The 24,972-nt window shown below is 41.5% G+C and overlaps 1 protein-coding gene across 3 annotated transcripts in view; it reads left to right on the top strand.

Annotated features, from left to right (window-relative positions):
- LOC119945017 (SAM domain-containing protein SAMSN-1-like) overlaps positions 1-24,972 on the top strand; it is a 363,531-nt gene that overhangs the window by 296,281 nt on the left and 42,278 nt on the right. The window contains exon 1 of one of the 3 annotated variants that reach the window (XM_038766016.1): positions 14,211-14,315. The exons of the other annotated variants lie outside the window; for them this stretch is intronic. Within the exon in view, the coding sequence (XP_038621944.1) occupies positions 14,259-14,315 (57 nt within the window). The 5' untranslated portion in view covers positions 14,211-14,258. Of the gene's footprint in view, positions 1-14,210; positions 14,316-24,972 lie in introns of those variants that run through there. 3 annotated transcript variants of the gene reach the window in all.

The raw sequence follows: 24,972 nt of genomic DNA, 5'->3' as shown, positions 1-24,972 counted from the left end.
ACACTTCTTCACCCAGGGAGCTGGGGATGTGGAACTCAACAATTCCCAGAAAGCTTTGGAGAAATTAAAAGGGAAGCAGTGTGGCCTAGTGAATTAGAGCACAGACCTGGATGTCAGAAGAACCTGGGTCCTTATCTGCTGTGTGACCTTGGGCAAGTCACTTCACTTCTCCGTTCACTTCAGCGTTTCCTTAGTGTAGTGGTTATCACATTCGCCTAACACGTGAAAGGTCCCCTTGTTCAAAACCGGGTGGGAAGATTGAAGATTTAGAGAAGTAGCGTGGCTCAGTGGAAAGAGCACGGGCTTTGGAGTCAGAAGTCATGGGTTCAAATCCCGGCTCCGCCAATCGTCAGCTGTGTGACTTTGGGCAAGTCACTGCACTTCTCTGAGCCTCAGTTACCTCATCTGTAAAATGGGGATTAAGACTGTGAGCCCCCCGTGGGACAACCTGATCACCTTGTAACCTCCCCAGTGCTTAGAACAGTGCCTTGCACATAGTAAGTGCTTAGTCAGTGCCATTATTATTATTCTCTGGACCTCAGTTACCTCATCTGTAAAATGGAGATTCAGACTGTGAGCCCCATGTGGGACAGGGACTGTGTCCAATTCCAACCTGATTAGCTTGTATCGACCCCAGCGTTCAGTGAGCACTTAAAAGAGCCATTAAAAAAAAATAATGGCAGAGTGGATCATAGACAGTTAATGGATTGTCAGGGATATTGAGAGGAAAAGTTAAATGCTGAACACTGGGATGGAAGGCAATGATCACATGGTTTTTGGAAGGATTCCATGACCCCTGTCAGAATGTGTACTGGGCTGAAATGACCCCACATGTACAGCCAGATATTGGTACTTGTGAATGGGGAGAATGGTATGCAGTAATAGTAGTAGTAATTATTAAGCACTTACGGTGTGTTTACAGTGCTTTTCCAATATGGAGTGCTGATAAAGAATGCACAGATGGGAATTAGATACATTCCCTGTCCATCAGGGGTGTACCGAGTTCTTGCACTGCTCAACCATCAGCCTTGAGTATGAGCTTCCATTGTTGTTGTTATTGTTTTTAATGGCATTTATTAAGCGCTTACTATGTGCAAAGCACTGTTCTAAGCACTGGGGAAGTTTCAAGGTGATCAGGTTGTCCCACGGGGGGGCTCACAGTCTTAATCCCCATTTTACAGATGAGGCAACTGAGGCACAGAGAAGTGAAGTGACTTGCCCAAAGTCACACAGCTGACACTTGGTGGAGCTGGGATTTGAACCCATGACCTCTGACTCCAAAGCCTGGGCTCTTTCCACTGAGCCACGCTGCTTCTCATTATTATTATTATTATTATGACAATGATATTATGATAATTTTTCTTATTATTTTGATAGTAATGATTGTGGTATTTAAGTACTTACTATGTACCAAGCGCTGGGGTAGATCAAAGATAGTCAGGTTCCACCTGGGGCTCACATTCTAAGTATGAATGTGCTGTAATTCAAGCTATAATTCTACAAATTATAAGCTATAACATATTACAATACAATATAATATAATAATATAATATAATAATATGTTATATGATATTATAAATTATAAGGAATAAATTTAGCTATAATTATATTTTATATTTTCTATTCTACAATTCTACATAATATATATGTTATTATATATAATATTATAAATTATAAGCCATAAATTTAGCTATGATTCTATTTTTTCTGACGATTCTGACACCTGTCTACTTGTTTTGTTTTGTTATCTTTCTCCCCCTTCTAGACTGTGAGCCCGTTGTTGGGTAAGGACCGTCTCTGTATGTTGCCGACTTGTACTTCCCAAGCGTTTAGTACAGTGCTCTGCACACAGTAATTGCTCAATAAATATGATTGAATGAATGAATGACTATGAGGGAGAAGGTATTGAATCCCCATTTTGCAGATGAGGGAACTGAGACACAGGGAAGTTAAGTGATTTACCCAAGGTCACACAGCAACACAAGCGGCAGAGCTGGGATTAGAACCCAGGTCTTCAGCATCCCAGGCTCTTTCCAATAGGTCTTCTCATTCCAGGCTCACGGCACCCTTGCTATGTCACAGTAGCTGGGGTGGCAGTGACATTATTTGGCTTCAAGAAGCTTGGATGAAATTGGAACTTGGAAAACAACAACTGCTCTTCCCTTAAATTTCTGCAGTGGTTTTGGGAAAATCAATTTGTTAATGCGGAAGAGTGAAACCAGCAGAATTGATGGTGAAAGGAAGTTTTTCCGATAAGACTTTTCAGAAAGTAAAACTGTTCATTTCTAAAGTGTAGGTCTCGGGCGACAGCAGCAAATTGCCGTTTGCATCAATTAGTAGAGTCAATGGTTATTTACCAGAGATTAATGTGGTTTTGCAGAGCGAGAGCAGTGTTCCCCATAGCTGAAAATGGAATGGCTGGAATTAAATCAAATCCTGACAACATATGTTGACAGCAAGAAGACCCCTGACTTTTTGTAGCTTTGAAAATAGTTAGAATGATGACATTTTGACCTTTATATTTCACCAGGGTGTCATGGGTTGCTTAGAGGTCTGAGGGAGAAGAGGCTGGGAGTAGAGGTCTCTCAGATTAAGATCTCTGCTGGATCTTCCTCTTGACTTCAAAAGTCAAGCTTATTTGAAATGGGAGATGGTCTCCTGTGTTGTTTAGCATGGTTGAGTGATGGCTTTGTTTATGAAGTGAAAAAAAAAGTTGATTTGGCTAAATTGATGGCTCAGTCAGTCTCCATCCCTGGGTGTACATTTGGGTATATCTCTGGCCCTGTTGGAAAAAGCGCCACTCTAGGAATCATGAGACCTAATTTTAATAATATTGCTATAGGCCGAACACTGTACTAAGCACTGGTAATCAGATCAGATAAGCAGTGAGAGAGAAACAGAGAGAAGCAGCGTGGCTTGAGAGAAGCAGTGTGACTTAGTGGAAAGAGCTTGGGCTTTGCAGTCCGAGGCCATGGGTTCGAATCCTGGCTCCGCCACGTCAGCTGCGTGACTTTGGGCAAGTCACTTGACTTCTCTATGCCTCAGTTACCTCATCTGTAAAATGGGGATTCAGTCTGTGAGCCCCACGGGGGACAACTTGATTACCTTGTATCTACCCCAGCGCTTAGAACAGGGCTTTGCACGTAGTAAGCGCTTAATAAATGCCATTATTAGTATTATACCATCTATACCATCCTGGTCCCACACAAGGCTTGTAGTCTAAGTAGGAGGGAAGACAGTACTGAATCCCCATTTTACAGACACACGTAAGTTCACTGACTTGCCTGAGGTCATACGGTTGGCAAGTGGGGGAGCTGGGCTGGGAACCCAGTTCTCCTGACTTGTAGGCCTACACTCTTTCCATTAGAGAAGCAGCATGGCTCAGTGGAAAGAGCATGGGCTTTGGAGTCAGAGGTCATGGGTTCAAATCCCGGCTCTGCCAATTGACAGCTGTGTGACTTTGGGCAAATCACTTCACTTCTCTGGGCCTCAGTTACTTCATCTGTAAAACGGGGATTAAGACTGTGAGCCCCACGTGGGACAACCTGATCATCTTGTAACCTCCCCTAGAACAGTGCTTTGCACATAGTATGCGCTTAATAAATGCTATCATTATTATTATTATTATTATTAGGCAACACTGCTCCTATTCACAGTTTTACCTGAGGGAGGGTTGCCATCAGCGGTGAGAAGAGTTGTGATCGAAGAACCACTTAGGTTCTTCCCTGTAAGTGAACAGGTTTAGCAGGAATCCTGAAAGACAGTGACAGCAAGATCCTATGTATGGGTCAATGGGTGTTGTGGCTGAAAAGACAGATGCCTCACCAACTTTATTCCACATTGCGCTGCAGGTTTTTGGTCCTTTGCTGTTTTCCAGACTCTCCAAAGCCCCTGCTCTATGGGAGCAAACTCTGTCCTGATTTCTGACAAGCAGGCTGGTTTGCTTGCTGCAACCATGTTGCAGAGTGGCTTAGTGGAGAGAAGCAGCGTGGCTTAGTGGAAAGAGCACGGGCTTGTGAGTCAGAGGAGGTGGGTTCAAATCCCGGCTTCATCACTTGTCTGTTGTGTGACGTTGGGTGAGCCATTTAACTTCTCTGTGCCTGTCACCTCATCTGTAAAATGGGGATTAAGACTGTGAGTCCCACGTGGAACAACCTGATTACCTAGTATCTACTCCAGGGCTTAGAACAGTGCTTGGCACATAGTAAACGCTTAACAAATACCATCATCATCATTATTATTGCTCTCCTACATTATGGCTATCTCTGTTTACAACTCTACGTCCTTATGCCCCAGTTCCCAGAAAATGTTTCCTCTAGGAGAGCGACACATTGACGAACAAATAATGGGATGCTCTCCCACTTAGGAATAATAGTAGTATTAACAGCAACAGGATTCATTTATTGAGCACCCATTTGGTGTTGGGTGGTGCCAGTCATGTGGGAAACAGAATGGAGAAGTGTCACATCTCCTGCTCTCAAGGAGCTTATACCGTAACAGAAGTGTGAGTAGAGTCTATTGAATTAATTCACAGCATTAATAAATGCTATCATTATTATTATTATTAGGCAACACTGCTCCTATTCGTAGTTTTACCTGCGGGAGGGTTGCCATCAGCTATCAAGGAGCTTGTACTCCTTGACTGGAGATGGTTTGCTTCTCCCATCTGACCTTGGTCTTTCCATTTTTTCCTTCTTGTCATCTCCATGTAACCTTCGAATGGGAGGTATAAATTAAAAAAAAAATCAAAGTCCATCTATGCCTCACTCCAGTGCCATCCGGGGTATTTGGGAGTACTTTTTTCAGTTTCCCATGTGATGTTGCCAATATTACACTAGATGCCTCCCTATTCCCTTGCTGGTCGCCCGATGAATACCCCAGACAGATGTTCTGCCCACTTTTCCCAACCTTTACTTTATAGGCAAACATTCCTGGCAGGCAAGAGAGCTTTGTGTGTTTACTAAGTCCCATGCTCCGGATAGACTTTGAAGAGAAAGCTCTCAGGCCTCTCTGAGGACACATGTTGTCATTCTTTCTACGCAGACCTCTCGTGATGTTGTCCTTCTTTCTATGCAGACCTCTCGTGTCTAATTTAAAGACTTCTCCCAGCCAAGCTTTGAGAGCTTTGTTATTGTTTTTGTGATTACTCTAATTCTTCCAGTCACTTTCAATCTGGGACACAACGATTGGAATCAATAATAAATTGTCAGATTAATGCTGATGGTGCACAATGGAGTCACGATAAAGCTGTGGAGACAGGCACGAGAATTCTGCTTTGGTTTAGCACTGTTTTTGATATGCTGAGTAATTCCATTTTGTCTCATACTCCTCCAAAAGTAGGACAAATATAGGACACTGATCATAGTAAGTGGTCTGAGTGATTCTTGCAGTGAGCCATATTTCACATGCATTCAATTATTTACTAGTAAGTGCAAGTACAGTATGTCATGTCACCAAAGGTTATTATGAAATTGCAGGGTGGAAGAGAAAATACTTATATGTGTCTTCTTGATCTTTGATGGATTTTGCCATCGTAGCAAAGATATAGCTGTTGAAACGTGTGTGTGTGCGCACTTCTGGCGCTTGCTATGCTGAACACATATTTACATTTCTTATATTTATGGCTGTTTCTCCCCTTCCCAACCTAGAGTGAGGCTCCATCTTTTCAAAGTAGCCTCCTGAACGGCCTAAGTTTAAAAGCTACATCCCTAAATTAGAAAGATGCCACTTGCCTGCATCAAAACTACCAATTATCATCACAGTTCATGACATCGCTGGGAGAGCTGCCTAACAGAAATAACATCTAGACTCTGAAAGATCTGATGTTAATCTCAGATATAGGATGTATTTTTCTCATATCTTTGTGGGTCCTTTTCTCTGTATAAAGGGAGATTTTTCAAGATCTTGAACATACTGAATTGAGCTGGAATCTCAGCTGAAATAGAAACCAATGAATATAATTCAGCAAAAACCTTCAAGTCATCTTGCTACCGGAATTCTTTTTTTAAGTAGGCTGATGGATTCGATGACAGTAAGGTTCTCAGGCTGATGATTTTTCCACTGGTATCAGAATGCCAAATTATCGTTGATGACCCATTATCAGCATATTGGACCTACTGTTTCCTGTTGTAAATGGTACAATGGAAAACATGAGGGGAACCGTAAAGTGTTTGTACTTTTAGAATTCACAACGGCGTGGGTTATAAAGGCTTTTTTAGTTTCTTACGTCCTCTTTTACAGAGCCCTAACTCATGTTAAGAAAAATTCATGAAAGCTTTTTCCTCATTGTCCAAAGTGACAACTCTCCATAGTCCAGCCTGCTCCATAATGGACTACGTGGCGTGAGGAATTGAAAGTTTTAATATATCCATGGGGACATCACAGGTCACTGGGATTTCATCCACCAAGACCAGAATGAGGCTCACCCTCTACCAGTCCAGTGAAAGTCAGCCAAGGACTGACCCTTTGTTCCTTTCGAGCTACCCAGCCCATCTTCATTAAACAGGAATTTTTGACACATATCAAGGATTTCCCAAGGGCAGAAAGAGTTTTGCTTTTTTTTCCTAAGAACACGTTTGGTTCATGACCTGAGCCAACGTATTTGTGACACGCTACTGACCATCTAACTGTAACTCTAGGTTAGATCCCTGTTTAATCCCTGTACCGTTCTGGAGAATCCGAGTCACCTGGTGCTAATCCCTGTGTTTGCTAATCTAACCCAATGAGGTGTCCTATCTGTGAACAGTGATAGTCAAACTTTTTTTCCAATCACATCACCATTTTGAAGTTCATTACGAGACCTAACTGCAGACAGTACAGAATTCACCATGCAGAACTCGTTCCTCTGACTGCTGTCTGGGGTGAACAGTGTATTCATTGCTCACCCTGAGAGCTGTAAATTAAACCACCAATGACATACAAACGTGCTTTGGAAATCAGAGACCAGGCGTGTTGCTGGGAAGTTGGGTCAGACTGTGGGTGATGGGGCTTTGTGGGGCCACATCCCTGCACTGTGTGTGTGTGCGTTTGTGTTTATAGGCATGTGAGGTGGGGAGAAAGGGAGGGAGATTCCTGAGTAACCTTATCCTTCTGGGGTTTTGAAACCCAGGGAAATTCCTTTAGAAAAAAGCTATTCTAATAGCATTTCTGGTCAAGAAGGACACAATAGGGATCCCACAGTCTTCATGTTTGAAGTGTTCATTCAAACAAAATTCCATCTCAGTAAATCTCCCGCTTTGAATTCACTGACAGAGATGCTTAATTATTATGACTATTTCCTGGTTCCACTGACTGGAGGATCTAGGAATGGAAGGAGGCATGGTGTGTGTGTGAAGTGATACCTGTTGTGTTGTTTAACAGTTTAATAAAATTAGCCTTTTAATTCAAATTTTCATATTTTCATTCAATTTTTGTTTGTGGACTTGACAATTTCACTGTGCTTTTAACATTTTCAAGATCTAAAAGACAACCATGGCAGCCTTGAGGCTACTATTAATTTTTTGTGACGAAAGAATGAGGTATGGCCATAGAAATGGTTCCTTTATTCCTGTCTCAGAACAGCTATTCTGAGGAAAGGAAACTCATCTATAACTCTTCGTCAGTATTTTATTAATTATGATCATTCTTTTTTTGGTGGTCAGAGACAGGAAATCACAGTCTATCGATCAGAACTGCCTGATTTCCTCCTACTCCCAAGTGAAAAGAGGGAGGAGGAAACCAGAACAAGCCAATTTCAGGTTATAATTGAGTTTCACTCAGACTAAGTTTGTATGAAGAGATGTTTTGGCCAAAAAAGTCTAATTGTGAATTAATTAATTAATAATAATGGTACTTGTTAAGCGCTTACTATGTATCAAGCACTGTTCTAAGTGCTGTGGTAGATACAAGATAATCAGGTTGTCCCACGTGGGGCTCACAGTCTTACTCCCCATTTTACATATGAGGTAACTGAGGCACAGAGAAGTTAAGTGACTTGACCAAAGTCACACAGTTGATAAGTGGCTGAGCTGGGATTAGAACCCATGACCTCAGACTCCCAAGCCTGTGCTCTTTCCACTAAGCCATGCTGCTTCTTGAGGTATTAGAGACATGAATTACCTAGAAGTTTGGCAGTGCTGTTTGAAAGAGATTATGTTGCCATCTTGTACTTCCCAAGTGCTTAGTACAGTGCTGTGCACACAATAAGCGCTCAGTAAATATAATTGAATGAATGAAAATGAGAAACACCATGGACCAGCTTTCCAGTCAAGTGAAACCTGATGCAGCAAGAATGAACTTGGGTGTGGAACTAAAGTGTGAGCGTGTGAGGGGGACTTGGTTCTCCCCTTCTAGACTGTGAGCCAGTTATTGGGTAGGGACCATCTCTATATGTTGCCAACTTGTACTTCCCAAGTGCTTAGTACAGTGCTCTGCACATAGTAAGCGCTCAATAAATACAATTGAGTGAATGAATGAATGAGGGGATTTTGTCTTCTCACTCAAAATTACAATAATAATGATAGTATTTATTAAGCGCTTACTATGTGCCAAGCACTATTCTAAGAGCTGAACTGTGGCATATTCATTTTTTATCTCCCCAATAGATTACAAGATCTTCCAGGGCAAAGACTTCAACTTTTAGCATCTTTTCACTGTTTCTAAATGGCATTTGTTAAGCACTTATTACATGCCAGGCACTGTTGGGATAGATGTAGGATAATCAGCTTGGACCCAATCCATTTCCCAACTGGGGCTCACGTTCTAAATCCCCGATTTACAGATGAGGTAGAGAGAAGCTGTGACAGATGGCAGAGCCAGGATTAGAATAATAATAATAATGACGATGGCATTTATTAAGTGCTTACTATGCGCAAAGCACTGTTCTAAGCGCTGGGGAGGATACAACGTGGTAAGATTGTCCCATGGGGGGCTCACAGTCTTCATCCCCATTTTCCAGATGAGGGAACTGAGGCCCAGAGAAGTGAAGTGACTTGCCCAAAGTCACACAGCTGACAATTGGCGGAGCCGGGGTTTGAACCCATGACCTCTGACTCCAAAGCCCGGGCTCTTTCCACTGAGCCACGCTGCTTCTCGAATTCATTTCCTCTGACTCCCAGGCCTGAGCTCTATCCATGAGGCCATGATACTGCATTGCCATCTTTGCCATTCAGGAACCTGTAATAATAATAATAATAATAATGATAGCATTTATTAAGCACTTACTATGTGCAAAGCACTGTTCTAAGTGCTGGGGGGATACAAGGTGATCAGGTTGTCCCATATGGGGCTCACAGTCTTAATTCCCATTTTACAGATGAGGTAACTCAGGCTCAGAGAAGTTCAGTGACTTGCCCAAGGTAACACAGCGGACATATCGCGGAGCGGGATTTGAACCCATAACCTCTGGCTCCCAGCCCTGTGCTCTTTTCACTGAGCCACGCTGCTTCTCTAGGTCAGGGTTGCTGGCCTGTCTCCTTTAACTTGCTCCAGAACAATTTCTTTCCCCTCCCTAGTCCCTGTCAACACAGGCTGTCCTTTGGGCTTGGTGAGGGGCGTTGACATTTTTAATCACTGGTGTCCCTCTCCAAGCCCCACTTAGGTAGCAGTGCTAGACTGCTGGCCCTACGGCTGCTCCCTTCCCCCCAGCCCCAGAGCTGGCATCGGAGTGAGGTGGGAGTTAAGGCTTCCACAGGTTTCACTTCCAGACTGAGTCTCACTCCTTGGATAAGTCGTTTCCCACATTTGGCCCCAAATGTACCTAGCAGAGTCCCCAGCTTTCCCTCAGCTCTTCCCCTTCATCTTCACTGGAAAAGTTTTTTTCCTGTAAACTGGGGTCCAGGGGACCTATCCCTCAAACCCGTTCTCTTGGCACCTCATTCATTTATTCATCTAATTGTATTGAGCACTTACTGTGTGCAGAGCACTGTACTAAGCGCTTGGGAAGCACAAGTTGGCAACATATAGAGACGGTCCCTACCCAGCAAGGGGCTCACAGTCTAGAAGCGGGGGACAGACGACAAAACGAAACATGTAGACGGTCTCCCAGATAGACACCTGCAGATTGATCTGAAAGAACTTAGTTTTCTGATCCCCTCTCATGGAATTCACAAGGGGGATTCTGCAGTAGGTTCTGATAGTCTGCCATTCTTTCTGTGACAGAGGAACTGGCAAATATGTACATCCCCAAAGTCTTGTGGTCTGAGGCTATCTGGCCTGGGGCATCACAGACTTCTCACCACACAAGAGTACCCCTGCCTGTTCCACATAAATGTATGGTTTAAGGGGAGGGAGAGAGCGCGTGGACGCACACTTCTCAGAGACCCTTCTACCCTAGGCTGCCCTTTGAACCAAAGTTCCTATCCTTAGGTTCTTTCCTTCCTTCCTTTCCACCTCCTTTTCCTCCTCTGCCACCTCCCCTTCCAGACATATGTCCCCAACCTGGCTAATGACCCAGGGTTGTTAGTACATCTGACACGTCACCAGTGACCCACATTGGATTCACCCTGGGTTACGCTACCTGAAAAAGTTGTGTAAAGAGGAAGGGCAGGGACACGAGGAGGCAGCCTTTAATTTCACAATTTCCCTGCTTTCTGAGTACATCGTCTCTTGACAGAGCAGCAGAGTACTAGATTGGGAAGGGACAAACTTTCAAGACTTCGATTTGGCCTTGGGCACTCATTTATTCTTAGATTTCTGGCAAGTCATTGAGCGTTCTGTTCTTTCACTTTTGAAAAACTAGCCCCATGTGATGGATAAAACTCACTTTTATATCATGCGGGCTGGTTTTTAAAAAATTCATGAACGGAGGGTTTTAACTTGGTCAAGGCCATGCAGATCCTTGAACCAAGCCTTCTATTTTAATATCCAGAAGCTGGGGGTTTTTTTTGGTGAGTGCAAGAAAAAATGATTTGGACACAGATATGCAGAAAGAGGAGGAGCAGACCTTTAGCATATTTATTTTAAACCTTCTAGTCTTTTTACCAGCCGCAGAAGCTCTGTGGACCCTGGGGTAAAATTTATAGCTTGGAGTTTATTGAACTTCAGCATCGTCAGCTTGGCTCAGTGGAAAGAGCCCGGGCTTTGGAGTCAGAGGTCATGGGTTCAAATCCAGGCTCCACTAGCTGTGTGACTTTGGGCAAGTCACTTAACTTCTCTGTGCCTCAGTTCCCTCACCTGTAAAATGGGAATTAAGACTGTGAGCCCCCTGTGGGGCAACCCGATCACCCTGTAACCTCCCCAGCACTTAGAACAGTACTTTGCACATAGTAAGTGCTTAATAAATGCCATTACTATTATTATTATGAAACTGAGTGGGAAAGCAGGAGAGGGATCTTCAAACCTCTCAGCTCGTGTAGTCCCAGACCTGTATGCTCCAATCAACCCAGACCTGTATGCTCCAATCAATCTAAAGTAATGAGCACTTACTGCAGTATAATTAGTAGACACAATGCCTGCCCTCAAGGAACTTATGGTCTAATGATCGAGAGCTCTCAGTCACACTCTCCAATCCCCCCAAATGGTTGCCCAGATCTTTTTGGGTTCTAGCCCTTTTCCAGAGAAGTTCCAAATATGCTCCTTTCAAAAAGGGATTGGAGGCATTCGTGGATGAGAGATTCATAATGGGTGATTTTAAGGACCCACTGTGGATATTAGATGGTCCATCCCTCACTTTGAGGTTGGAAATAGGGAAGAGAAATCATCACAATGTTCCTCCAGGTGTTCTTTGGTGCCACCGTTGAAGACGGACTATTCGGCTGTTTTAGGCATTCTTCTGTCTCACTGTGGCATTGCTTATGCTCCTGTGACAGAACCTTGACACGGAATAAATGCTTTACAGATACCATAATTATTATTATGTTCGAAGTCCTGGAATAGATACACATCAATCAGGTCAGGCACAGTACCTGTCCCACACGGGGTTCACGATATAGGAGGGAGAACAGGGATTGAACCCTCATTTTAAAGATGAGGAAACTGAGGCACAGAGAAATGAAATGACTTGCTCAAGGTCAAAAAGCAGGTAAATGGCAGAGTTGGTCCTCTGGCTCCCAAGCCAGAGGTTTTTCCATGCTGCTTCTCTATCTGGGGGGTAGCTGCCCCAGTAAGGTTTGATTTGGTCAGTCATCGCAACTCCCCATATAATATTTCCACTCCCATCATTAATATTTGTTAACAGCCTCGGTTAAATGGTATTGTGGGGTGATGTGGTTTGAGAACAGAAGTGCATGCAAGTTGAGTGCAGCAAGAGGCACTATCAACAGCAACATATCCTTCTCCTAAGCTTTATACTCCAAACAAGAAAAAGAGATCTGAGTACCCAGGCAGAGTCAGAAGTGTTAGGGTATTAATGTAAGTTTATGGCCTGCAAATATGACCTCCCTGAGCAAAATGTTAACATGGGCAAATTCTATTCCTGGGAGAACACTCTACTGAAACCACAATTCTGCCTCTTGTTTTTGTAAAATAAATGTCTCCCACATTTAATGGCTGACCAGATGGAAAGAAAAGCTATCATTAGCCATAGTGCAGCTCTTTGATATTAGCTGACTGGCTTCAGTTTAATCCAAACAGAAAGTGTTTAGTGTGGCCTACTTCCAGTGGAGAGGGGATTACCTAACCTTGAATTTCCCTTTGTGAGACTCCAAGCTCTTTTTACTAAATGAATATTTTGGAAGAAGGCTCTGGGTTAGCCATAATGCCACATGGACCGGGGCTGCTAGTAACTAACTTGTGTTTTCAGTCGATGGACCATGTGGACAGAATACGCTAATCCCACCTCAGAACCTGGCCCAAGAACCTTCCCATCAGCCTTTTAAATTACTGTGAGTATCTGAAGTTTTGCTACCCCTCATCAACCCTTCAACAATTGCAAGTGGGAATGGAAGGGATACCAGTCTTCTCAGGCATCAACTGTCAATCATGTGTATTCAGGGATCAATTAGAGGGCAGACCAAAAACAAAAAAAGAACCATTAATCCCCCTCTAGTTAATTGAACTGAAATTGAGATTGAGTTCTAAAGCAACAAAAAGCAAGTGAGGTCTGCTCAAATGGTTTTCTTTTCCTTTCTACTCAACCACTAAGTTGACCTTGACGTAATACCTGAGTTATTGATACATACCCAACAGGAGCTGAGACATTTTTATTTATTTGCAGCAGAAGTTAATTCCAAAGATTCATAAAGCATACTGGAGATAAACATACTGGTGTTTTGTTATCTAGTCAGAGAGAAAGGTGTTTTGACCACCGCCCTCCAAAGTGGGCACCTCCAAACTCCTTGTAGGAGTAAAGGAGACCTAGCTTCCCCTGTTTCACTCTCAAGACTATTGTGCCCTTCTGGGACCAAGGAGAGGTGCCGTATTTTATGGGCAGCATTCTTCTCACCCTCCATGACAATGTGGTAGCCAAGGTCATCCCAAGCACAATCTTCCAAGCTTGAATGTTTCTCAAAGAGCAGTAATAGCTTTCTCTTCAGTCGAAGAATCACTTCAGTCTATGGGCTTTGAGTCTTCTGACAATCTCCTTTCAGAAAACAAGAATTTGGATGGTAGGTATGATACAGGATGTCACAGATATCACAGAGTATGGCCTGAGAGTCACGAGACCTGGATTTTAATCCTGACTCTGTCACTACCCTGCTGTGTGATCCTGGGCAGGTCACTTAACTTCTCTGTGTCTCAGTTCCATCATCAGTGAAATGGGGATTCAATACTTGTTCTCTCTTCTACTTAAAATGTGAGTCCGATTTGGGACCAGATTAACTTTAATTTACCCCAATGCTTAATACAGTTCTTGGCACATAGTAAGTGCTTACCAAATATTATTATTATTATCGTTATTATTATTATTATTAAGACGAGGTCCATTTTCACTTTATATAAGGAAGTGCATAAATATGTATGTCCTCTTCAAGTAATACATTTCACTTTGTGATTGAGTTTTTCATATTGTGGAAGTTTTATGATTTTTTTGAGTGGGAATTTATATGGTCAGATTTTAAATGGCAATAATTATTGTTTCTGAGATTCAGTGCTTACCTTCAGCTCAAAATTTAGGCACCCCCCCCCCCAAGAAAAAAACCCTCATTACAACATTACCATAAGAAAACATGCATTCAAGATGTTGAAGTCATATCCTGAGTGAAAAGAAGGAAGTACTAATCTAAGTGGACTGAAATTGAGCAGTTGCTGAGCAGTGTAGATGCTGCTTTGCTGCACTTTTCAGTTTTTTCTGTAATCATCGTTCAAAAACTCACAGGATTGGGAATAAATCTGAATTTAAAATGTTAAAGAGAAAACCATCAAATGTCTCTGAGAAGGAGAAGCCCCAAAAGCCAAAGGTAAGGCGATTTTTCTTTTCTGTAGTCAAAAGGAAACAGTCATTGCCTAAAAACAGCTGCTGTGATATTTTAAGGCAACCTTTCTCATTTAATCATTAAGAAAACATGTGTGGGATTGAGTGGTTCAGGCAATATGGAAACATTGAATTGCCACGTTTAAAGCTGAATGCCACCTGGCAATTATAGCATGAGGAATTTTTCTCACAAGGCTGATTTGGCTGTTTATATTTGTACTTGAGGTCTGAGTTCAGATCATCAACTCAAAGAAATCAGTTTGGTGGTGGTATCTCAAGGAGGTGTTCTGAAAGCAATATACTGTATTTGTACCGAGACCATTTTTGACAATGTCTGTTTTAGTGTCTCTCACCTCTTGAAAGCATGTCCCCTTAATTATGCATTCAATTAGGGGAGTAAGTAAGTGCCAACTTATGTTAAAAATGAACTTGTTTGCCACTGTGAGTTAAAATGTGATAGCTTTGGCAGAAATCAAAATAGAGGTAACTATGCTCCATAGTTCTTTGCTTGAACTGAAATCATTATGACTAAGAAGATTCCATTCGGTTCTATAGAATAACACACCTCAGAAATAAAGGTTTTTCAGTTTCAAAACATTGAGAAATTGCTTCTATTTTCATTGCTTTAACAGTGTATCATTAGATTGTTTTTAACCTGCAATGAAATGACACAATCAAAAACAGTATATATATATATATATATATATCTGTTTAAAATAAAGATTTCATATTTGGGGTCATAATTGATGTAATAAATGGTCAATGATCCAAAGTGTTTGTGGCATACAGTAGAAGAATAGGAAATTAAGGGTCTCATTTCATAATTTGTTCCTTATTTTTCCATGTTCTAAGTACATCAAATCCATTAAATCCCTTGTGCTTACCAAGATCTTTTATCTCTGTATATGTCTATTTACCCAAAGGCATATAAATATATGTACAGATATGCACACACAAACAAATGATTTATTTAAATATGCAATGTGTGTATATTTTTCCTTAGAATGCGTCTGGTGAGAATCATCACTAGAACCTATTTGTTTGATTTGACTTATTTCAAGAGACACAATACACCGCAATTTGAATAATTTCCAGTCTCTGATTCTTCTTCCTTATGTGATGATTTAACAAACTGCCCAGAGTTAAAGGTAAAGCTAGAGGACAAAATGGAACAAATGAGTTTGGTAGACAAAGTTAAGTTGTTTCCATCTGTGTCATAGTCTGGGGAGAAGCAAATTTTTTTTTTAATTTTCTAGCAATATCATAATTACTAACCTTCTGACAGAAAATAAGGTTAGGCCCTGGGAGTCTCACTCTCCTGAACCCACAAGGAAACAACAAAGATTATGAAGTGAAATCAATTTTAGGAATAGGACACAATTAATGGAATCCCGATTTCTTTTTCACAATGTGGAGCCATACAAATTTAGTCTATTACTCTTCTCAGTGTGCAAATTATCTGTGACTGCAGTTTTTTGTTTTTAGCAGTCCTGTCTCACATAGGTTGGTGAGAATTTGACCCAGTTGCAAAATAAGCCTTGTTTTTAATGTAATTGTTTTGCCTAACAGACTGAAATAGTTTACCATTTATAGGTAGATGATGGGGTGTCTGGTGGAGGGGAGGCAGTAAGTAGCTGGGGGAAGGGGCAGGAGGAGGAGAAAAGGTTATTTTTCCTCCAAATGAAATCAATAACATGACAGTGTTGGTCTCACTATGCATGAGAGAACAAAATGCATTACAGAAGGGAAAGTCAGTGTGGAAATTTCCCAAATTTCCCAATTAACTGCCTTACAGAATTTCCTTGCTATTACGGTTTTCTAGGTTAAAAATCCAGATTTTTTAATATGCTCTAATGGAAGTATTCTCTTTTAGCATTGAATTTATATTTCTTCATCAAGCCTACCATTTTTCCATGTAAATGCCATCCTATTTATGTTTGATATATATTTTCTTAGTTTTCCCATGGAAAATATTCACCCTGTGATGAGATAATAGAATATACCAAGAACCTGGCAGGAACGGGAGATAAAAGTATTTCCCCCAGAATCAGCATAGTCTGCATTCTGTTGGCAGGTTTTATTTTTAGGAATAGAAAATGAATGAAAAGAGAATAAAAGATTTATCCAAGTTCATGATATTATAAAGTCATAAATAATGCTCTTCTAGAGTTTTTGTATTATATTGCTAGGTGGTCTGGTGGGGTAAACCTTGGTGGAGAAGAAACATCCATTAATTCTGCAACGCCTGTGTTGGGCAATGTCTTTCTGTCAGGCCACCAGCAAATGTCTTTGACGATGCTAGCAGCCTGGAGCCCACAGAAATGGTATTCTGATCATGTTTCTGCACATAATATTCTTCCCTTTGTCTATGTAGAATTGGCTTCCGAGTAATCTTGGGGGAGTCACCGCTGGGCTCTTGTGAGTGACAGATTAGCCAGCTCTACAATAGAAGGAATAAACTTCTGGGTTACTTCACAATCCTTTCCTAATGTTTTCAAAGTTCAACAGGCCAGTGGTAGAGGAATGGCTGGACCCTGGAATTGAAGGAGTGTCAGCCAGGTTGAAATCATTCCTTCTCTGTTCTATGTAATACCATCCAGAACTTAACCCATCTAGCTTGCTTTTCAGAGAGGTGGAGGGGAGGTTCTTGAAAATTTGATCATCTTTTTGTCCAAGTCTAGGACTGGGCTAAGATCATTAAGATTATCATCACTAAGTTGATTTTTATTATTATTATTAAGATCAAAATTGGCGTATTTAGGCAGTGCTTTCTGAGTTGCAAATGACAAAAGAGAAAATCAGAGGCATGGAGGAAAAATTATTGAAGAACTTTGCTATTGGTTTCTCTAATAGCTACTGCAAGCTTGTGAGAGACTAAGATAACACTGGGGTTATGAAAATAAATATGAAGATGGATTGTTTGGGCATCTTACATTTGAAACTAATTTATTCCTTTTGTAACTATAGGAAGAATCGTTCCAGTAGTCCTGTCTGTAGATCAGAAAAGAAAAACCTATTATTTTCATTTACAGCATGCAATTTTTCTTCTATAATTTATAGTCTTTTCTCACATGCTTTAAGAAAGAGGGAACTCTTTTAAAAGAACAAAGACTATCTGGTCACTCAAAGAGGGTTCTTATTATTTTTCAGTTAAGGTGAATATGGAGGAACCTATAGCATTTCCCAGAGAAAAAAAACACTTATAATTGAAATATCCAGATAATTGAGTTACCTTGGGGTTTTACTTTCTTGAATATAAACTGTGAGCCCGCTGTTGGGTAGGGACCGTCTCTATATGTTGCCAACTTGTACTTCCCAAGCGTTTAGTACAGTGCTCTGCACACAGTAAGTGCTCAATAAATAGGATTGAATGAATGAATGATCTGTTCATCTGCTCATTTCTCCTCTTCATTTATGTGATGTAAACCTCACCCTAGAGGTTTGTCACATCAGATATTCTCACAGCCCTGCTTTTTTTTAATGGTATTTGTTAAGTGCTTACTATGTGGGACAACCTGATCACCTTGTAACCTCCCCAGCACTGAGAACAGTGCTTTGCACATAGTAAGCGCTTAATAAATACCATCATTCATTCATTCATTCAATCATATTTATTGAGTGCTTACTATGTGCAGAACACTGTACTAAGCGCTTGGGAAGTACAAGTTGGCAACATATAGAGAAGGTCCCTACCCAACAGTGGGCTCATCAATATTATTACCATTATTATGTGCCAGGAACTGTACTAAGCACTGGGAGAGATACAAGATAAACAAGTTGGACACAGTCCATGTCCCACATGGGGCTCAAAGTCTTAATCCTCATTTTACAGGTAAAGTAACTGAGGAACAGAGAAGCTAAGTGACTTGCCCAAGGTCACACAGCAGACAAGTGGAGGATCCAGGATAAGCTTTAAAAGCTAACAGTTATGCACATTTTTATAAATGTCTGTGTCTTTGCACACAGGTAAAGTGACAGAGGATTAAGGATATGTATGTAAGTGCTGTGGGGGAGAGGGAATCAAAGAAGTTAGGGAGTACAGACCCAAGTGTGTAGGCTACACAGAAGAGAGGGGGAAAGGGTGGCGAGATGAGAGATTAGTTAGGGAAGGCTTTCTGGTGGTTTTAGTTGGGTTTTGAAGGTGGGTTAAATGGCTCTCATCAGATTGAAACTCTTAGTGGGCAGTGACTGTTTCTTTTGCTCCTGGTATACTCTCCCAATTCATTCAATCGAATTAAGCACTTACTGTTTGCGGAGCACTGTACTAAGTGCCTGGGAAAGTATCCTTTAGTACAGTGCACAGTAGACGCTCAGTAAATGCCAATGATTTATTGATCGGTCTAGGCTTCACTCTATTGAAAAGATAGCTCCCTACTAATATATTTTAACTGAGGTTTATCCTTGAATAATGAAAACTCAACTATTCATTCTGTTGCAGGGATGCACTGTGCCAATTCTGGAAATAGCTCAGTTTTACCATCCTTTTCAACTGAAATGCATAATAAATGAGATGCCACTAATGTCCCAGATGCTAATTTTCACTAGCAATGACTGAAGTGGCTTTGGTTCCCATTTGCATTTGATCCTAGCAATGATGAGAGGTGATGAGTTGATGATGAGCTGTTTTCACTGCACTGCCCGCTGTGCAAATTTATGCTCATAGGCAAGGATGACACAGAGTTGTGGCATGAAAGATCTTTCTGTATCTTTTTGTAACAAACCTGTTCATTGACATCTATTTTAACTATGAACTTACCCAAAACTCAAGAGAACATCAAGGGCACCTCACCCAATATTCATTTTAAGGTTAAATGAATGCACTGTACTTCCTGTGCCAAGGGGTTTTGCACAAAGTGCGTACCACAAAGAGGAACACATCACTGTGCTTTAGGCTTGTCTTCCTCCTAAGACGGGAGAAATGGAGGCTAAGGTTAGAGCAGCTGTGTTTATTTTTACTTTGTTGAGGTCTGACCAGACTCCTCGGCCTAAGTACTGTTTTATTTCTGGACTGTCACTCTCAGAGCACTGCTTGGTGATGGCAAATATATTCTGAAACACTGCCTTTTCTGGTGCAGAAGTTGTTGGGTCAAGGTGGTTCTTCCTTTTGTGTGATCTATTGCGTGACTGGATGGCGGTGTGTGACAACATCCACATTCCCATTGTCGCTTGTCTAAGCGCAGATGCTCTGCTGAAACAAGAATTCTAAGCTATTTGCTTCTGTCTCTGTTTTCTTGAGAAAATTTTGAATTCTCCATCAAACCTTCTCTCTCTAAAATCCCAAGTCATTGGATTGAAACTCTTAGGGAGCAGTGACTGTTGCTTTTGCTTCTGGTGTACTCTCCCAATTCATTCAATCTTATTAAGTGCTTACTGTGTGCAGAGCACTGTACTAAGTGCTTGGGAAAGTATCCTTTGGTACAGTGCACAGTAGCCACTCAGTAAATACCAGTGATCTATTGATTGGTCTAGGCTTCACTCTATTGAGAAAATAGCTCCCTACTAATATGTTTTAACTGAGGTTTTTCCTTGAAAATGAAAACTCAACTATTCATTCTAATGCAGGTCAATGTCCCGAAGATATGTTGGGATTGAGGAACCTTGAAATAGCCACATTTGACTCCCATGACCCACAGATAAGCTAGAGCTGTTTCCAGCGGTTAACAGATTGTAATTCTCTGGTCACTTTCTAGGCTTTCGTTCCCTGGGGTGGAAGTCATAACCTTTATAGGATTGTTGGTTTCCAGTACTTTCCTTTGGATGACGGCTGACTTGTTGCCTACTTGTACTTCCCAAGCGCTTAGTAGAGTGCTCTGCACACAGTAAGTGCTCAATAAATACGATTGAATGCATGAATGAATGATGGGCATCAAAAATGGCTTGTTGGTCATGTTAGGTAAATCAATCCATCATCATTCAGTAGTATTTATGGAGCACCTGCTGTGTGTAGAACTCTCTTCTAAATGATTGGGGGAGTACAGTGGAGCTACTAGACAGATCCCTGCCCTCAACGAGCTTACATTCTAGCGTAAGAGACCAATACTAAAATTCACAAGTGTGAGGAAGAAGGTGAAGAGGACATTTACAGGAGTTAGAATTCAAGTAGCAGGCTATGATGGATCTGTACTAACTGCTAACGGAAGTTGTGGAGTACTGAGGGGCTGTTAAATTACTGAAGTGGCAGTTGTGGGAAGGTCTCCAGGAGGAGATGTGATTTCAGGGTGGCTTTGAAGGTGGGGAATTGCTTTTCTTCCCCTCCTTTTTTTCATCCTTCCCATCCTACTTCCCCTCTACTTATTGAGTACTCACAAGTACAGAGCACCTTACTAGACAATCCTATTTAAATGACTAGGATTGAAAATGTGCAATGAATTCTGGAAATCTATTGCTTATGAATAAACCGGACCTACTGTTGCTACTTCACAACTGGAAATTATCATTGTTATTATTATGGTATTTACTAAACACTTACCGTGGGCACTGTGCTAAGTGCTGGGGTAGATATCCCTCCCCACAGAACCTGTATATATGTATATATGTTTGTATGTATTTATTACTCTATTTTATTTGTACATATTTATTCTATTTATTTTATTTTGTTAATCATCATCATCATCAATCATATTTATTGAGTGCTTACTATGTGCAGAGCACTGTACTAAACGCTTGGGAAGTACAGATTGGCAACATATAGAGACAGTCCCTACCCAGCAGTGGGCTCACAGTCTAAAAGTTAATATGTTTTGTTTTGTTGTCTGTCTCCCCCTTCTAGACTGTGAGCCCGCTGTTGGGTTGGGACCGTCTCTATATGTTGCCAACTTGTACTTCCCAAGTGCTTAGTACAGTGCTGTGCACACAGTAAGTGCTCAATAAATATGATTGAATGAATGATCAGGTTGGATGGAGTCCTTGCCCCACGTGGGACCCACATTCTAAGAAGAAGGGAAATCCATGGGCTTTGGTTATTGCAACAGTCTTTTGCCCAATGGGCAGGGAACGTGTCTGCTAATTCTGTTGTACTCTCCCAAGCGCTTAGTACAGTGCTCTGAATGTAGTGAGTGCTCAATAAATACCAATGATTGATTGATAGACACATTAGCTACCACGCCTGGAGCAGTTTGTCCTCCCCTCGCCTCCATCAGATTAGGTCACCGGAATGGTGGCTCAGTGGGAAGAGCCCGGGCTTTGGAGTCAGAGGTCATGGATTCAAATCCCGGCTCTACCAACTGTCAGCCGTGTGACTTTGGGCAAGTCACTTAACTTCTCTGTGCCTCAGTCACCTCATCTGTAAAATGGGGATTACGACTGTGAGCCCCCCGTGGGACAACCTGACCACCTTGTAACCTCCCCAGCGCTTAGAACAGTGCTTTGCACATAGTAAGCGCTTAATAAATGCCATCATTATTATTATTAAAAATAAAGGCTGGCCAAAATGAATAACAATGAGTAAAGTAGTTCTAGCTTCCAAATTTCCATGAGAAAAAACCTAAGTAGAGTTTCTGTGGCCCATCTGAGTTCTTCAGTATTGCTGGACCCCGCCACATATCTCCAAGAACTCCTCTAGCCCTTCCTGGGCCTCCTGGACAGGTTGTGCTTGGGCTGCTCCTGAAAGGGGTTTTTCTTTTTATATATTGAACTCTCAGGCCAATGGGTGAGGAGCAAGAGTGGTCCAGGATAGCGTGGGTCTAAGACTGATCATATTAGCAAATAGAGCAGCCCTTCAACCTTCACGTTCTGTGTCTTGAGACACTTCCTTCTTCTACACCTTCTCTCCCTGTGATGAAACTTTAAGGTCAGCGGGTAGTTGGGGACTGGGCTGAAGGGACAGGCTACTCTGAGGGTATAAACAGAACCCAAGAGAATATGCAAGTAAAATGAGTGATTAAGAAGTAAATGAGGAATGATAGAAGCAGACTTTTCTGTCACTTGGGCCCTATCATCTTATCGTATCTTCTTCGGCTGCAGGAGCTTATCCAGAAGAATAGCATAAAATCGCTTCCCAGCCTACCAGTACATTGGGTCTGGAAAGATCAATTAAATCAGACACACTTATCTTTTTAATCTTTTTCTGCCTTGCTTTGGAGATAAATGACTTCATTTTCCTTGTAGATTGTTTTTTTTTTATAATAGAATCAACTCCGTGCTCTACATATCTAGCTCTCCAAAATTCCCTTCACAAAATAGATTCATTTTTCTTCATTTCCCGGCAGTAAAGACTTGGGTGGACTTAATGACCCGTGACCTTCCTAAGTCAAGAGCTAAAATGTTCACCATCGGAGTTGATGAGAATTCATTAAATCGTATTTATTGAGGGCTTACTGTGTGCAGAGCACTGTACTAAGCGCTTGGGAAGTACAAGTCAGCAACCTATAGAGACGGTCCCTACCCAACAATGGGTTCACAGTCTTTAAGCTGTCTCCTGTAGTGTGGGAAGTGATTCTCATGGAGATTGGGCCATCTTTTCTCACAGGTCATCCAATTCCTTCCTTGTCATCATTCAAAGTTCTTAGAACCCCACCTCCTCCAGGAAGTTTTCCCCAGTTAGCTCGATGTGAAGTATTCCTTAGCTGTCTCCACCGTTCATCTGGTCAGAGTGATACACCTGTGCTATTCCTTGGTATAAAATTATTAGGATGATATGCCAGTGTTAATACAGTTGCTTTTTAGTTGCTTACCTTACTCTATTCATAAGGTCCAACAAAATGCTGAAGTCACTGGGAAAGGTAGAGGGAGTCAAGAATGGCAGTATGTATTTGGCAAGCCAAAAAGCTGCCTAATTTAAGGCAGAGAAAACATACTTTAGAAAAGCAAACTGTGAGCAAAGCATGACCAGTGTGGTGTGATGATGGATGTTTTTGCATTTTGATCGCTGTGCTTGTTGAAAGTGAAAATGATGTTTCCATTTTCAGATGTGTTTAATAATCCTTGAATTGATTTTGCGGGGGCATTCCAATGTACTTCCATTAATCGGAATTTTAAAAATAGAACACTTTTACATTTTGGGTTCGAAATACTAAAATCATTTAGTGGGAGAGAAAGGCAAATGCAGTGAAAAGATGTCAATCCTGTTTGTTGAATTTGAGTTTTACTGTTTCACAGTCTGTCTGACTCTCCCCTTTGTCTCTTGAAGAGACAAGGGTTAGTTATATATTTATTCCTTCCCCTCTCTCTTGGCTTTCCAGCACTAGATTTTTTAGCTCTTTTGAAGGCAGGGATATGTATACTGAGTCTATAACAATGGGATGTGTTAAGTTCTTAGAAAGTTCCAAACTAAGCACTGGGGCATATACACAAGAGAGAGGGAAACAGTTGTAGAGTGCTCTGCACACAGAGCCCCCTCCTTCCTCTCCCACCCTGCCTCCTTCCTTTCCCCACATCACCTGTATATATGTTTGTACAGGTTTATTACTCTATTTTACTTGTACATATTTACTGTTCTATTTATTTTATTTTGTTAATATGTTTTGTTGTCTGTCTCCCCCTTCTAGACTGTGAGCCCGCTGTTGGGTAGGGACCGTCTCCATATGTTGCCAACTTGTACTTCCCAAGGGCTTAGTACAGTGCTGTGCACACAGTAAGTGCTCAATAAATACGATTGAATGAATGAATGAATAAATGCCACTGATTGACTGATGGATAGATTCTTTTCTCCCGGCAGGCTCTTGAGGAGAGAATGTCTCTGAGGTCAACAACCTTCCCAATCCCTGACCAGACAGATTTCCTGTGCCTTCCTGAAAGTGAAAAGTATTATAGGAGAGATAGCAGCAGCTCTTGGACTGCCCACAAGATTTTTAGAAGGAGAAAGTACCCTCAATGTATACTGTTTGGGGCATCCATGAGAACCTAGAGTGAAGAGTATCGTACCTAGGCCATACCACTTGTGTTGGGGGGAAACTGGGCACTGAAGGATCCTGCATTGGGTTGCTCCACTTGTGAATTTGTCCAAGGACAGGGAGGAAACAATTCTCTGTCCTCCCCTCCAACCCCCAGAATGGAACCTCACATGTGGAGAATTTATATTTCGGCATATTCAAACTCCAGAAAGGCCTGTCTGCCCAGGCTATTCTCAAGAAAGAAGTTGCAATTCCCAACTTTCTCCTCCAAAGATCCTAACATAAGATTTACTCTGTCTTCTCCCTCCTCATTCTTTCTTATTTAGGATTACATATTATATATTTGCTCCACATAAACATGTCACTATCAGACTTAAAAAAAAAAAAAAGAAGCTTGCGTTCCAGAGCGCTGGGGGCTGCCTGGGATGGGAATGTTTATAAGCTCTGTGATATTAACTGCAGCATTCAACCTCAGGTGACATAAAGCATGCAAAAAAGAACTTTCTGTCAGTTTTATTATTTCTAAAAAGGTTCCCCTTGAAGCAGAAGAGTGACCTTGCTCGACTGAGCTGACATATGCCACTGAATTAATGGCTGTGCTTTGCTGTAGGGAAGCTTACAGAAACATTACAACTCCAAAGGCTGAATGTGCGGTGACAATTAATCAGCAGGCCCCAAATCATGCATCATACACGCTCATTTAAAAGTAGTAAAAACTCTTTTTTAAAAAAAAAACTTTTTCAGAATTAGCTTATTGTTTGTCATTACTGGTGTTCAAGGATAACGCTGCTTGACTAAAATATACTTCAGGGA

Source organism: Tachyglossus aculeatus, chromosome 24 (genome assembly GCF_015852505.1).
Source record: "Tachyglossus aculeatus isolate mTacAcu1 chromosome 24, mTacAcu1.pri, whole genome shotgun sequence".
NCBI classification, from domain to species: Eukaryota; Metazoa; Chordata; class Mammalia; order Monotremata; family Tachyglossidae; genus Tachyglossus; species Tachyglossus aculeatus.
This window is presented reverse-complemented; position numbering and strand designations above follow the sequence as displayed.